The sequence below is a fragment of the Diplotaxodon limnothrissa genome, linkage group LG3, assembly GCF_057381915.1.
Source record: "Diplotaxodon limnothrissa isolate DT_005_m linkage group LG3, D_limnothrissa_male_GT1.1, whole genome shotgun sequence".
Classification (NCBI taxonomy): Eukaryota; Metazoa; Chordata; class Actinopteri; order Cichliformes; family Cichlidae; genus Diplotaxodon; species Diplotaxodon limnothrissa.
In genome coordinates this window covers 11,920,161-11,932,556 of record NC_140598.1, presented here as the reverse complement: position 1 = coordinate 11,932,556, position 12,396 = coordinate 11,920,161, and the positions used below count along the sequence as shown (strand labels likewise).

Genomic DNA, 12,396 nt, shown 5'->3' with positions numbered 1-12,396 from the left:
ACGCACATTTTGCTTTGGATTTCAGTGTCAGACAGACTTTAAGGTGGAATGAAGAGTTGGAGAGTTTCACAGTGAATTATCCAGTGGAGGATTTTTCTTCTTCTTTGAAGGTTTGAAATGTGAACATTGTTCTGCTGCAGTCAATGGACTAAACCAGAGAAGAAGAAAACAGACTTTACCATGAAGATCCTCAGTGTGGATCAGTATAATATCAGCCTGATGTCTGCAGTTTAGTGTCAGCACAACTTTCACATCATATTCATCTCAGCACAACTAAAACATGCTGACTGACCTCAGAGTTTCAAGTCCACCTCCTGGACTCTCCAGGAAACCACACAGATGCTTCACTCCTGAATCCTGCAGCTTGTTGTTGGAGCTCAGGTCCAGCTCTCTCAGATGGGAGGGGTTGGACTTCAGTGCTGCTGCCAGATAATCACAGCTGATCTCTGACAAACCACAGAGACTCAATCTGTATGAAGAATGAAAGATGTAAGTTTATTAGACAAAGTGTGAGCTTGAAATCATTCAGTGTTTCATCATCTGTTCAGAGCTGAAGAAGGTTCAGAATGTAGAAGTTTAGAAAATGGAAACTCCAAACAGCTAAAGCCAACAGGAAGCAGCTTCAAACAAACACAACAAGAGAAAAAACTCTGAATGTTTCACATTAAAGTCGTACATTTATCATAAAAACAGGACAAAGACTTGAAAAAGTCGTGTTTTTCCTTCCAGGAACCACAAGGCTTCACTTTTAAAGGTGAAGTGTGAAAGAAATTGTCACGGCTGGCGGGGTGAGCCGTGTGGTGTTGGAGGAAAAGGAGGACCCAAAATGCAGCAGTGACTGATGATTCGAGTGATGTTTATTTACAAAGTGGCAGTGACAGAAACAGGCAACGAAGCGTGAGAGATTACTAACGGAAACCTAAACTGGGAGAAACTAAAGAGCAAACCTGAAATCTTAATGAAACGGAGAGCAGAGCAGAGAGACGCAGACTAAGGAACAGGAACACCATAGAACGCAGACGAGCCGACAACGAATACAGACCGACACCCACTAAATATACACACACAAGGTAATGGACTTCTTTATTGAAAAGTACTTTAAATGTTTAGTCATGTGAGTGCAGCAGAGGAAATGCTGCTGTCATCCAACACTTGAGACTTGAACGCACCACAGCCCAGTCACACTCTTGCTAGTTGGACAGAATAAAGTGTTTGTTTGTTTAGGGTTTGTGGATCCCTGAAGGCGAGAATGTGAAGATCCCAGTAGCCATCAAAGTTCTCAGAGAGGCCACGTCACCAAAAGCCAACCAAGAAGTCCTGGATGTAAGACTCCTCTGTGTGCTTCTTCTATTTCCTGCTCTACAAACACATTGTTAGTGACTGTTAACTATTTTGTGTCTTGAATTTTAAGTCGCTCCACCAAATATCTTCTTACATTTAAGTGGTTTAAAAACATTAGATCTTAATCTTGAGCTGATTAAAGGGCTGAAGCTTAACTGAAGTTAAAAATGCTCCACAGCTGCATCTGTAGCTCAGACTTTCCCATGTAGGCAGCGACTGTGGATGTTTCTCAGTAACACTGCTGTCTGTGTAGGAAACGTATGTGATGGCGAGTGTGGATCACCCTCATGTGTGCCGCCTGCTGGGAATCTGCCTGACATCATCAGTCCAGCTGGTTACTCAGCTGATGCCGTACGGCGGCTTGCTGGACTATGTCCGGCACCACAGGGATAGCATTGGGGCGCAGTGGCTGCTCAACTGGTGTGTCCAGATTGCTAAGGTGAGTAAATGAGGTCAGCAAGACCTCCTCTAAGGAGAAACTCTCCTGCCTGAGGCGCCAGCTCAGTGTGCAGCTCTCTTTAAGCCTGCTGAGGCTCATTAATGCAAACACAAGAAACCGTGTGCTAATCTGTTTAGTCCGTTTTAAGTATGATTTGGATTTTTAAGTGCTGGGAAAATCACAAGGTACAAGGTCAGAGGCTCACAGTGAAACCTGATGAGAGCAGTCTCCATTCATAAAGTGTGCTGATGGGATCGTGGGTGCTGAATATGGAGCTGATGGCAGGAGAAAAATGGGAAAAACTCAGAGATAGTTCATGGATGCAGTGAAGGAGGACGTGCAGAAAGCTGGTGTGACCGATGAGGATGCTGGGAGAGGGGGAGATGGGGGCAGATGAGCTGCTCTGGCGCCCCCTAAAGGCAGCAGCCTGAAGAAGTTAAACAAAAACAAACAATTTACACAGATGAGTTACAGTCATTTACACATTTTTGTATGAGGCTGTAAACATGTTTATCTCTGCTGTAACTTTTGAAATTTTTACACGTGGATCTGTGGACACCGAACGATTGTTGGAGTCAGCATCACCTGCAGTTTCTGGAGATACTGGTGCTGCAGCCCAGCCAGTTATCACACAGCTGGTTTTACTCATACTGAAAACTTGTGTGCATGCATGACGTTTGTGTGCAGGGCATGAACTACCTGGAGGAGCGTCACCTGGTGCATCGTGACCTGGCTGCAAGGAACGTCCTTTTGAAGAGTCCTAACCACGTCAAGATCACCGACTTCGGCCTTGCCAAGCTTCTGACGGCAGATGAGAAGGAATATCACGCTGATGGAGGAAAGGTGTGTTTTCATGTGGCTGGCACTCGGAGACGAGCTGATTTCTATCAGGACAAAACCACAAAAGACTAAATCAGACAGGATGTTGGGCTTCTCTGTTAAAATGTTCCTCACCTGTCTGTGTATGTTTGTCTTCCTCTGTTTAACGCAGGTTCCCATTAAGTGGATGGCATTAGAGTCGATCCTCCAGTGGACTTACACCCATCAGAGTGATGTTTGGAGTTACGGTGGGTCAATCTGTGGCTCTCTAGCCTGCACAGGGCCCACTGGTTACTTGTTTCACTAGACCTGAAAAAGTTATTTTCTTACTGTGACATAAAAAGACAGCTGTTCTATCACAGCTGGGATAGGCTCCACCCACGACACTGAATTTGATAAGTGGAAGTAGATTGGATATAAAAAAGTATCATGAGGTAGCCCTCCATAAAGAATCATCTGCTTTATTGTCTATTTTACTTCAAATGGAAACATTAACATTGAAACCATTAACATGCTGTTGTCTTGTGTATGACCTGACACAAGAGGTCGACCATAAACTCCTAAAATGCTCTCTGATGTCATAGATCCAGTGAGCATTAGAGTGATCTTCTCATAGATTTCAGTCTGACAGGACTGCCCCCTCTTGGGTATTTGAAAGAAAAACGGTTCAGGTTCAAGATGCTTACTTACTGATCCACCGTTCGGACCCCAGAACGTATTTCTGTCTTTTATATACATGCAAATAAAAATGATCATTATCATTAAAATTCTCATCAGGAACAAACCCTCCTTGAACTCATGTTGTTTACTTCATCGTGTCTGTTGTTGTGTAACGGAGGTTTTACTGAGAGCTGAGTCTGCTCTAACAGTCGATGGTCTGCAGGTGTGACGGTGTGGGAGATCATGACGTTCGGCTCCAAGCCATACGACGGCATCCCGGCCAGCGAGATCGCCACGGTGCTGGGGAGAGGCGAGCGGCTGCCTCAGCCCCCCATCTGCACCATCGATGTCTACATGATCATGGTCAAATGTAAGATGAGACGCAGGTGGTGCTGGTAGAAAAATTGCGCCTTGATGGGAACATGAAGGTGTCAAACTTTTAAATAGTTATGTCTCCATCATGTCTCCAAATCGGGCGTCTGTTTGTCTTACAATGGCTCCAGGCTACGGTCTAAATTTCATGAAGTCAGACAAACAAATTCTACATCAAGTACTAAAAGTTCTTTGGTATGACGAACACGAATATAAAGTCTGGAGCAGCTCAGCTGTACAGAAGACTGAAAATCATCCCCTTTGCTTCTGCAGGCTGGATGATCGACCCGTCCAGTTGGCCCAGGTTCAAAGAGCTGATGGTGGAGTTCTCCAAGATGGCCAGCGACCCGTCCAGATACCTGGTCATACAGGTAAACCAGGGATTTCATGTCATTTACTTCTATAATGACACTTATAAAAAGATTTTCTTCACTGAGGGTTGGTAATATGGAGATCCTTTACCGTCTGACTGTCCAGATATTTTCTACATGTAATAATATTAATATTGTCTTATTTCTCAGACATTTGTTCATTCAAAAGCTGTGCTGAACGTGAACTCTTGACTCACCACACACATCAGGGGGACTGTTGTTAAACAAGCTAATGGTCTGATCGGTCGAATATTTGTGACATTTGTGAGAAATCATTTACGCTCATAGGACTCAGTGTTTCTGTATGAAGGTAAATCACTTGGTCAGCAATCAGTTCTATTATTAACAATCCATAAATATTTACATTTTAACCTTAACAATAATCTACTTTTATAGTAATCAAAAAATAAACCAAAACCTTCTTACTGAAAATGAAAGAAGGAAGCTGACACTTAACCTATTTAACCTAATTAATAAGTTAACTGATTAGAAAAAGATAAAGCATTTCTACTTCTAATGATCACATTTAACTCAGTTTTTCCTGTTTTGAAAATGAAGATGTTAGAAAAATAAAACAATTTTGTTTTCATATGGAAAACCATCCGTCGTCTTTTCTTTTTGTTTCCTCTTGATTGCGCTGGCATATGATGAATTAAAGTATGATACAATTAATTTTTTAAATGTAAAGAACCAAACTAGTATTCTGATCACAGTACGGGGTGCACGTGGAGAATATGTCCCGATCTGGATCATTCAGACACAAAACAGGAATAAATTTAATCCAGGAGAAAAAGTATTTTAGAAATATCTACAGCTGAGATTTTTTCTTTTATGAAACCACATGAACATAGTTGAATTATTAGACCCGACAAACATCATATGGTAAATGGCCTGTATTTATATAGCGCTTTACTAGTCCCTAAGGACCCCAAAGCACTTTACATATCCAGTCATCCACCCATTCGTGATGGCAGCTACATTGTAGCCACAGCCACCCTGGGGCGCACTGACAGAGGCTGTCGGACACTGGCGCCACCGAGCCCTCTGACCACCACCAGTAGGCAACGGGTGAAGTGTCCTGCCCAAGGACACAACGATCGAGACTGTCCAAGCCGGGGCTCGAACCGGCAACCTTCCAATTACAAGGCGAACTCCCAACTCTTGAGCCACGATCGCCATATCATCAGTTCATCTCTTTACTTCCTGTTTATTAGAGAATTAAGCAGTTTGGGATCAACGTGTGTTCTAACTCATACTCACACGGTGAATATAGATGAGTAAACTGTTAAAATGAAATAATATTAGTATTTATTAACTGCACAGAACTAACAGGGAATGTAAAGTTTCGGTGTGTAGAAAGAAGGGGTTCAAAAGAAACACGAGAAAATGATTTCAAACGAACTTCCAATAAATGCAAAGCTGTTTCTCTTTGGTTTCAATCCAGAAGATGATCATTATAATAAAAATGAACGAGCAATAATGATCGTCTTTAAAGAAAAAAACTGTTACATAGCATAAACTCAACTACATTAATTATTTTTGTCAGGGGGACCTGCCAAGTCCGTCAGACAGCAGGTTTTACTCTCGTCTGCTGAGCACCGACGACACCGAGGACGTTATTGACCCGGACGAATACCTGCTACCCTACAGAGGCATGGGTAACCATAAGGACCGGCCCATGGTATGGACACACACACACACACACACCTATTGTAGTCTAATCTAGTCTAAAGACACATTGTTACATGTCTATATGTTTTATCAAACATTTTAGTAAATGTTACATGAAAAAACATCGTACTTAAGAAAGTGTTCGGCGCCCCCTGGTGACCCAAGTAAATGTAAACAGTCTACTTCCACTCGCCATAAGTGGCCAGAAGTACAGCTATTTATTTCCTCTGTGTTTCATTCTAATGAACGTGCTTTGATGAAACAGAGGTGTTTCATTGATTCTCTTCGTTCGTGTCAGAATGGTCATCCGGCCGGAGAGAACAGCCTCGCCCTGCGGTACATCACCGATCCCACTGACAGCGCACTGGAAAAGGACTTCATCGACCACGGTATCCATCATCAAACATAACTCAGACCAGTGACAAATAATTAGGAGATGTAAATCAATTAATAGCTGGACAGCAAACTGTCTTCATGACAGAAAATTAATTTATTTATACCTAAACAGCATTTTCCTGCTCTGTCTTCCAGAGTACATGAACCAGAGTGTGAGTGAGACCAGCCAGAGCAGCCGGCTCTCCAAGGTTTTAAACCCTAATTATGAGGACCTGAGCCTGGGCTGGGGCCCACTTCCCCACCCGCTGGAGGATCTGAACACCTCCCAAGTGCCCTATGGACCTGAATACCTGAACGCGTCCTGCAAACTGCGCCCTCTGGTGACCAGTCACAGCCTTGATAATCCAGACTACCAGGCTGACTTCCTGCCTCAGATCATTACAGATGCAACTTTAGCCGAGAACCATCTGTTCCTCCCAGCAGCAGAGAACCTCGAGTACCTGGGTGTGGGCGGTGCTCTACATGCTCCCGTCCGCTAGGGGGCAGCAGCTCTCGGGCTGTCAGACTGAAGCTGTGCTCTACTTTCATTCAAGCTGCCCACAGGAATTAATTGTTTTACAGTCAGTTCTTCAGGAAACACTGACTGGAGCAGAGGCAGCACTTCATCCAGACCGACAGCCTCAGATTCACAATTGATCTTTACAAGTTTGTTTGACTGGTAGGACCAAAGGACTTGGTTTAAGCTCTGCAGCTCCTGAACGAGTTTCTTTAACAGTCTCAGTCTGACTAAAACCTTCTGTTTGACTTGAAATACTCTGAATGAACTTTTATTGTATAAAGTGTATAAAGTTATGAATTCTTTGCTTTACTTGACAAGAATGAGCCAAATCATGATTTCCTGTTAACCACTACTGCTCGTGTCTGTGTATCACTGTTGATAGTGTAAATTTATGGAAGTTGAGAGGCTGTCTGCAGGTACTGAACCTTTGTCAGCTTTTCCTTTTCAAGAGAATAAATAGTTTTCATATTTATGGAAACGATGATGATCAGGACTTTAATGTGTTAGAGGAACATGGATGATGAAGATGTGCCCAACAACGAACAATAAAGAGCATCTGACCAGAGTGGGAGCAGTTTGGAGTGAGTCTCGAGCGTCCAAAGAGAACAACTTTTCAATCTATCAAATTTAGATCCAACTTTTACAGCTCACAGTGCTGAACTGGTTGTTTTTAGTTTGAATATTCCAAAAATCAACCCAAGTTTTATCGACAATGCTGAGTTATTGTCATTGTTGTGGTGCATCGGTTACTGAGGGCCCCTCATAGATGATGGCTTGACGTTCGAGTCCCTGTTTGGCTGGAGCCTCTCTGTGACATAGATGTAAACTGGCTGTAGTGGTGGAAAGCATAAAGTACTACATGAATGTGGCTTGTAGCGTAGAAGGCTTCGAGTTAAAAATGGTAAATGGCCTGTATTTATATAGCGCTTTACTAGTCCCTAAGGACCCCAAAGCGCTTTACATATCCAGTCATCCACACACACATTCACACACTGGTGATGGCAGCTACATTGTAGCCACAGCCACCCTGGGGCGCACTGACAGAGGCGAGGCTGCCGGACACTGGCGCCACCGGGCCCTCTGACCACCACCAGTAGGCAACGGGTGAAGTGTCTTGCCCAAGGACACAACGACCGAGACTGTCTGAGCCGGGGCTCTAACCGGCAACCTTCCGATTACAAGGCGAACTCACAACTCTTGAGCCACGAAAAAGACAACAACTGCTTTTTAAGGCGGTAGTGTTTAGAATTAATCAGCTAATTTCTCTGTGCTTGAACTCATTTGGAGACAAATCATGTAAATTATGACCTTTGACAGCCTTCAGCCTCCATAGAGACCCACACTGAATGTCTGTATATGTGATGTGAATCGGTTTGGCTTTAACTGTGGTTAGATGGGAACTCAGGTGTGAATTCAGTTTTCTTTAGCTGACCTGCTAACAGGTTACATTCTCTGTTTTCTTGTTTGACACTGAATGACGTTAAATATCTGCAGGATATTTATCTAAGGTTTATTTAGAGCAAAATTCCACAAATGTCAGCACCAATCTTTTAGAGTTCGTAGGTGGAAAACGTGGGAATGCTCAGTGTGGTCTCAGAATAAGGTGTTGCCTCAGGTGGAAGGTGTTTTGTAGTGTAAGGTTGAGAGCTTAATACAAAGAGATGATATAAATATATTCCTGCCCTCACCTATGGGCATAAACTGTGGGTATCACAATAATAAGGGAGTCGAGCTCAGCCTAATGTGGGTGTTAGTTTCCCCAACATCTGCCAGAGTCTCCTGAAGTCCAAGTGACTTATGGATCTGAGCGGATATCCTCATGCCTGCCAGCTCTGTGACCGTGCACACATGTTGTGTTGTCTCCATCTCTAAGTGTCAGAGTATGTTCACCACTTAAGAGATAAAATAACAACCTGAGCAGCTACTACTCCATATTGGAAGGATCCAGACGTGTTTGTGTCATCTGACTGTTTCTACCCAGGAAGCAGTGGGGAGTCTCGTGGCTGGATTAGGAATACATCATTATTCCTGTGGAAGAGCTGGAAGTGGTGGAAATGGAGAGGAAGGTCTGAGGATGTCTGCTGAGACTGCTGCCCCAACATCTGGATGCTGACAAGCAGTGGAAAGTGGATGGATGGAGGAATGTAACCATGATGAATATGATGGATGGACAGGAAAGACTCTGAGAAAACTTCAAACTAAAAGATCATAAGAAGAGAACAGAAACCAAACCATTCCTGTACATGTTGCTTCTATGTGATTAACCTCACTGCTATTTCAGCCAATATTGAGTGAGTGGTGTTCTTTGCCTCTCGCAGATCAGGGTTCACTGAGTAAACATTGCTGGGTTTTCATAAAAAAATGTCAACTAAAACTTTATTTAATACATCGGAAAGACCTACATGTAAAATATGAGCTTTTCATGACATTGATTTTTCAAAGTTTAATTTCAGTTTTTGATCATTTATGGAGTGTGATGACAGCTGCCATGTTGTGTCTCCACTCTAACAGTCACTCGATTATCAGTTATATTATTTTCACTTCAGAGACACTGGCACATATCCCTGCATGAACCATGTAAATGATCCGGCTGATGAATGGGGACCTTGTCTCTGTCGTGTTCTGTGCTGGTTTGTTGTGGATTTTGTGACCCCCTCTGAGTCCAGAGCAGGCGTTTCCTCCATCATCCAGGGGTGGAGTCATGATTCCCGCCCTTCATCATCCTCATTAAACACAGGTAGTTAAGGACCAGCTCGAGCATCCAGTCTAAACCCGATAGTCTGCTCCTGCCAATGCTTTTGTCTCCCTGTTCCCAGCACCTCCCCTACCTGAGGAGGGAGTTACTCACCTTTACAGCTTACCTGCTTCCTCAGAGCTGGTCCTCTTCCTTCTGGAACACACTTCCTTTGTATCCTGGTCTTCAGGGATCCTCTCCCTGCGAGTAAAAAGAAACAGTGGCAGAAGGATTCTCTCCTGCAATGATCAAACCTTATTTGAGTAGCTTTTTTGTGAGAAATAAAAGCCTTGTGACTGTGAACGCTGTGTCTGTCATTTTACCTTGTCCTGAGTGGCCCGCACCTCTTCAATGGCTTCCTGAGTGAAGACATCCCAGCTTCCACAGGGTGAGAGGCGGGTACATCCTGGACAGGTCGTCACTCTGATGCAGGGCTAACCATTCACAGCTATGGGCAAGAACCACCAGTGAACCTAACCCCACCAACTGCATGTGTTTGGAAAATAATTATTTTGTGTTATCACTCATCCTGAAAGAAAGCTTAAAGTTGAATCTCTAACCATCCCCTGAATCCATCCTGGCAGCTCATTCCACATGAGCGGCGTCTGAAAGCGCTAAAACGTCTAATAACTACAAGTAAGTTGGCAGTGTGAGAAAGAAGAGCTCTAATGGGTGATATGGTTCTGTAAGTTTGACACCTAGGGTCTCAAAATAATGAGACACTGAAGAACATCTGGACACTCGCTCAAAGTAGGCCCATGATAATGATCAGCAAAATGAAATTAGCTAATACTAAAATATTCAACACTGCTACAATCTAACTGTAAAAACAATGGATATTTACAATAAAGGATGTTTGAGCAAAAAAAAACGAGTGAAACTCGATCTGTGCTGTCATATGTATTCATCAAAGAATCTCCATCCATCCATCCATCCATCCATCCATCTTCATCTGCTTTATCCGAGGCCGGGTCGCGGGGGCAGCAGCCTAAGCAGAGAGGCCCAGACCTCCCTCTCCCCAGCCACCTCCTCCAGCTTATCCGGGGGAACACCAAGGCGTTCCCAGGCCAGCCGAGAGATATAATCTCTCCAGCGTGTCCTGGGTCTGCCCCGGGGCCTCCTCCCGGTGGGACTTGCCCGGAACACCTCACCCAGGAGGCGCCCAGGAGGCATCCTTGTCAGATGCCCGAACCACCTCAGCTGGCTCCTTTCGATGTGGAGCAGCAGCGGCTCTACTCTGAGCCCCTCCTACTTCTCACCCTATCTCTAAGGGAGAGGCCAGCCACCATTCAGAGGAAGCTTATTTACGCTGCTTCCTTCTCCCATCACTCGCGAACAAGACCCCGAGATACTTGAACTCCTCCACTTGGGGCAGGAACTCATCCCCGACCCGGAGTGGGCACTCCACCCTTTTCCGGCTGAGAACCATGGCCTCAGATTTGGAGGTGCTGATCCTCATTCCCGCTGCTTCACACTCCGCTGCGAACCGTTCCAGTGTGAGCTGGAGGCCCTCACCCGATGAAGCCAACAGAACCACATCATCCGCAAAAAGCAAAGAATCTCAAGTGCCGTTATTATTATTATGTGTGGGGTCACTGTTCTCTCTGAAGTCGTTCCATCTCGCATTAAACTTCACTGAAGTCCAGCTTCAAAATCCTCCGAGGAACTTTTGACGGGAATCAAAGAAAGAAACTGTAACCTGCTCAAAGTTCAGTCTTTTTTCTTTAAAGAGCAAAACTCAAGTAAAAAGAACATAAAGTGTTAGACTTTATTCAGTGCTCACATACATACACACACACACGTGATTGTGGGGTTTGTATAAAATATTTGTATACTAAATATAGATATTTGCAGGCACGGAGCCCTAGGCAAAGTGTGATCCACTCGTCTGTGGAAGAGACAGGGAACATACAAACACTATGATCGTTACAGTGTGATGATGATGACTGATGAAATATTCTGTTCAAAGTCAAATTTGTTTCATAGAGATTAAAAAGCTTAGCAAAAAACCTGCTGAATGGAATCCAACCGAACAGCTTGAAAACTACACAGAATACAAGCAGCAACATCAATCAATCAATCAATCAATCAATCAATCAATCAGTCTTTATTTATAAAGCACTTTTCATACAGAAAATGTAGCACAAAGTGCTTTACATAGTTAAAAGCAGCCCACCCCACCCCGCCCTCCAACTCACTCCCCACACTCTCATTAACATAAATGATGTGAATACACACATACCCCCCACCACCCACACACACACACACACACACACACACACACACACACACACACACACACTTAAAGAGTAAAAATTGGGCTGGGTACGCATGTGCCAAGTGCGGAAACACTATAACAGGGAGCCGTCTGCACCGGGAGCCGGTCACAGACCGCAGCCCGCAGGCTGGGCACAGTTGTGTACAGCACCAGAGAGGCCCACCATGTGTTTCAGTCTGTTTAAAAGAATAGCGTGGTCTACTGTATCAAAGGCTGCACTTAGATCCAGTAGCACCAGGACTGAGAGCTTTTGGGAGTCCCAGTTACATCTAAGATCATTTAAAACCTTTAGAAGAGCCGTCTCTGTGCTGTGGTTCACCCTAAATCCAGACTGGAATATCTCCAGGATCTGTCTATCATTCAGAAAATCAGTAATTTGAGTAAAAACAAGTTTTTCTAAGATTTTACTTAAAAATGGTGAGTTGGATACAGGTCTGTAGTTATTAAAATCATTACAATCCAAATTGCAATAATAAAAGACAACACATGAACCAAAACACTAGGTTACAGAACTGGACAATCATTAGAATACCCATAAAATAAAATGATCACATTATCGTTATTATAGACCCCAAATCACATTAACTACTTCTCACAATATATGAAAATAATACAAGAAATAACAACAGGAAACCAAAGGTTCACAAACAAAACCTGAAAAACTCTAGAACAGTGAGACAGAAATGAACCAAGACCTCAGTGAGACCACGAAAGTGCAGTGATAACAGTCACCTTCCCCCAACAGTACAGTGAGATTGGAGGGTTTGTGAATTTAACAGCTCTCTTCAGCCTGACTCTTCATCTCTGTTAGCGTCA

At 43.8% G+C, this 12,396-nt stretch overlaps 1 protein-coding gene across 1 annotated transcript in view; it reads left to right on the top strand.

Moving 5' to 3' along the window:
• The window catches only part of LOC146634539 (melanoma receptor tyrosine-protein kinase-like), a 39,696-nt gene extending 33,148 nt beyond the window's left edge, over positions 1-6,548 (top strand). Inside the window, exons 2-10 of the mRNA XM_085349907.1 lie at positions 1,225-1,323; positions 1,595-1,780; positions 2,468-2,623; positions 2,772-2,847; positions 3,483-3,629; positions 3,905-4,002; positions 5,549-5,683; positions 5,972-6,062; positions 6,205-6,548. Of these exons, the coding sequence (XP_085206033.1) occupies positions 1,225-1,323; positions 1,595-1,780; positions 2,468-2,623; positions 2,772-2,847; positions 3,483-3,629; positions 3,905-4,002; positions 5,549-5,683; positions 5,972-6,062; positions 6,205-6,548 (1,332 nt within the window). The remainder of the gene's footprint in view (positions 1-1,224; positions 1,324-1,594; positions 1,781-2,467; positions 2,624-2,771; positions 2,848-3,482; positions 3,630-3,904; positions 4,003-5,548; positions 5,684-5,971; positions 6,063-6,204) is intronic.
• Positions 6,549-12,396: the final 5,848 nt, after the last annotated feature.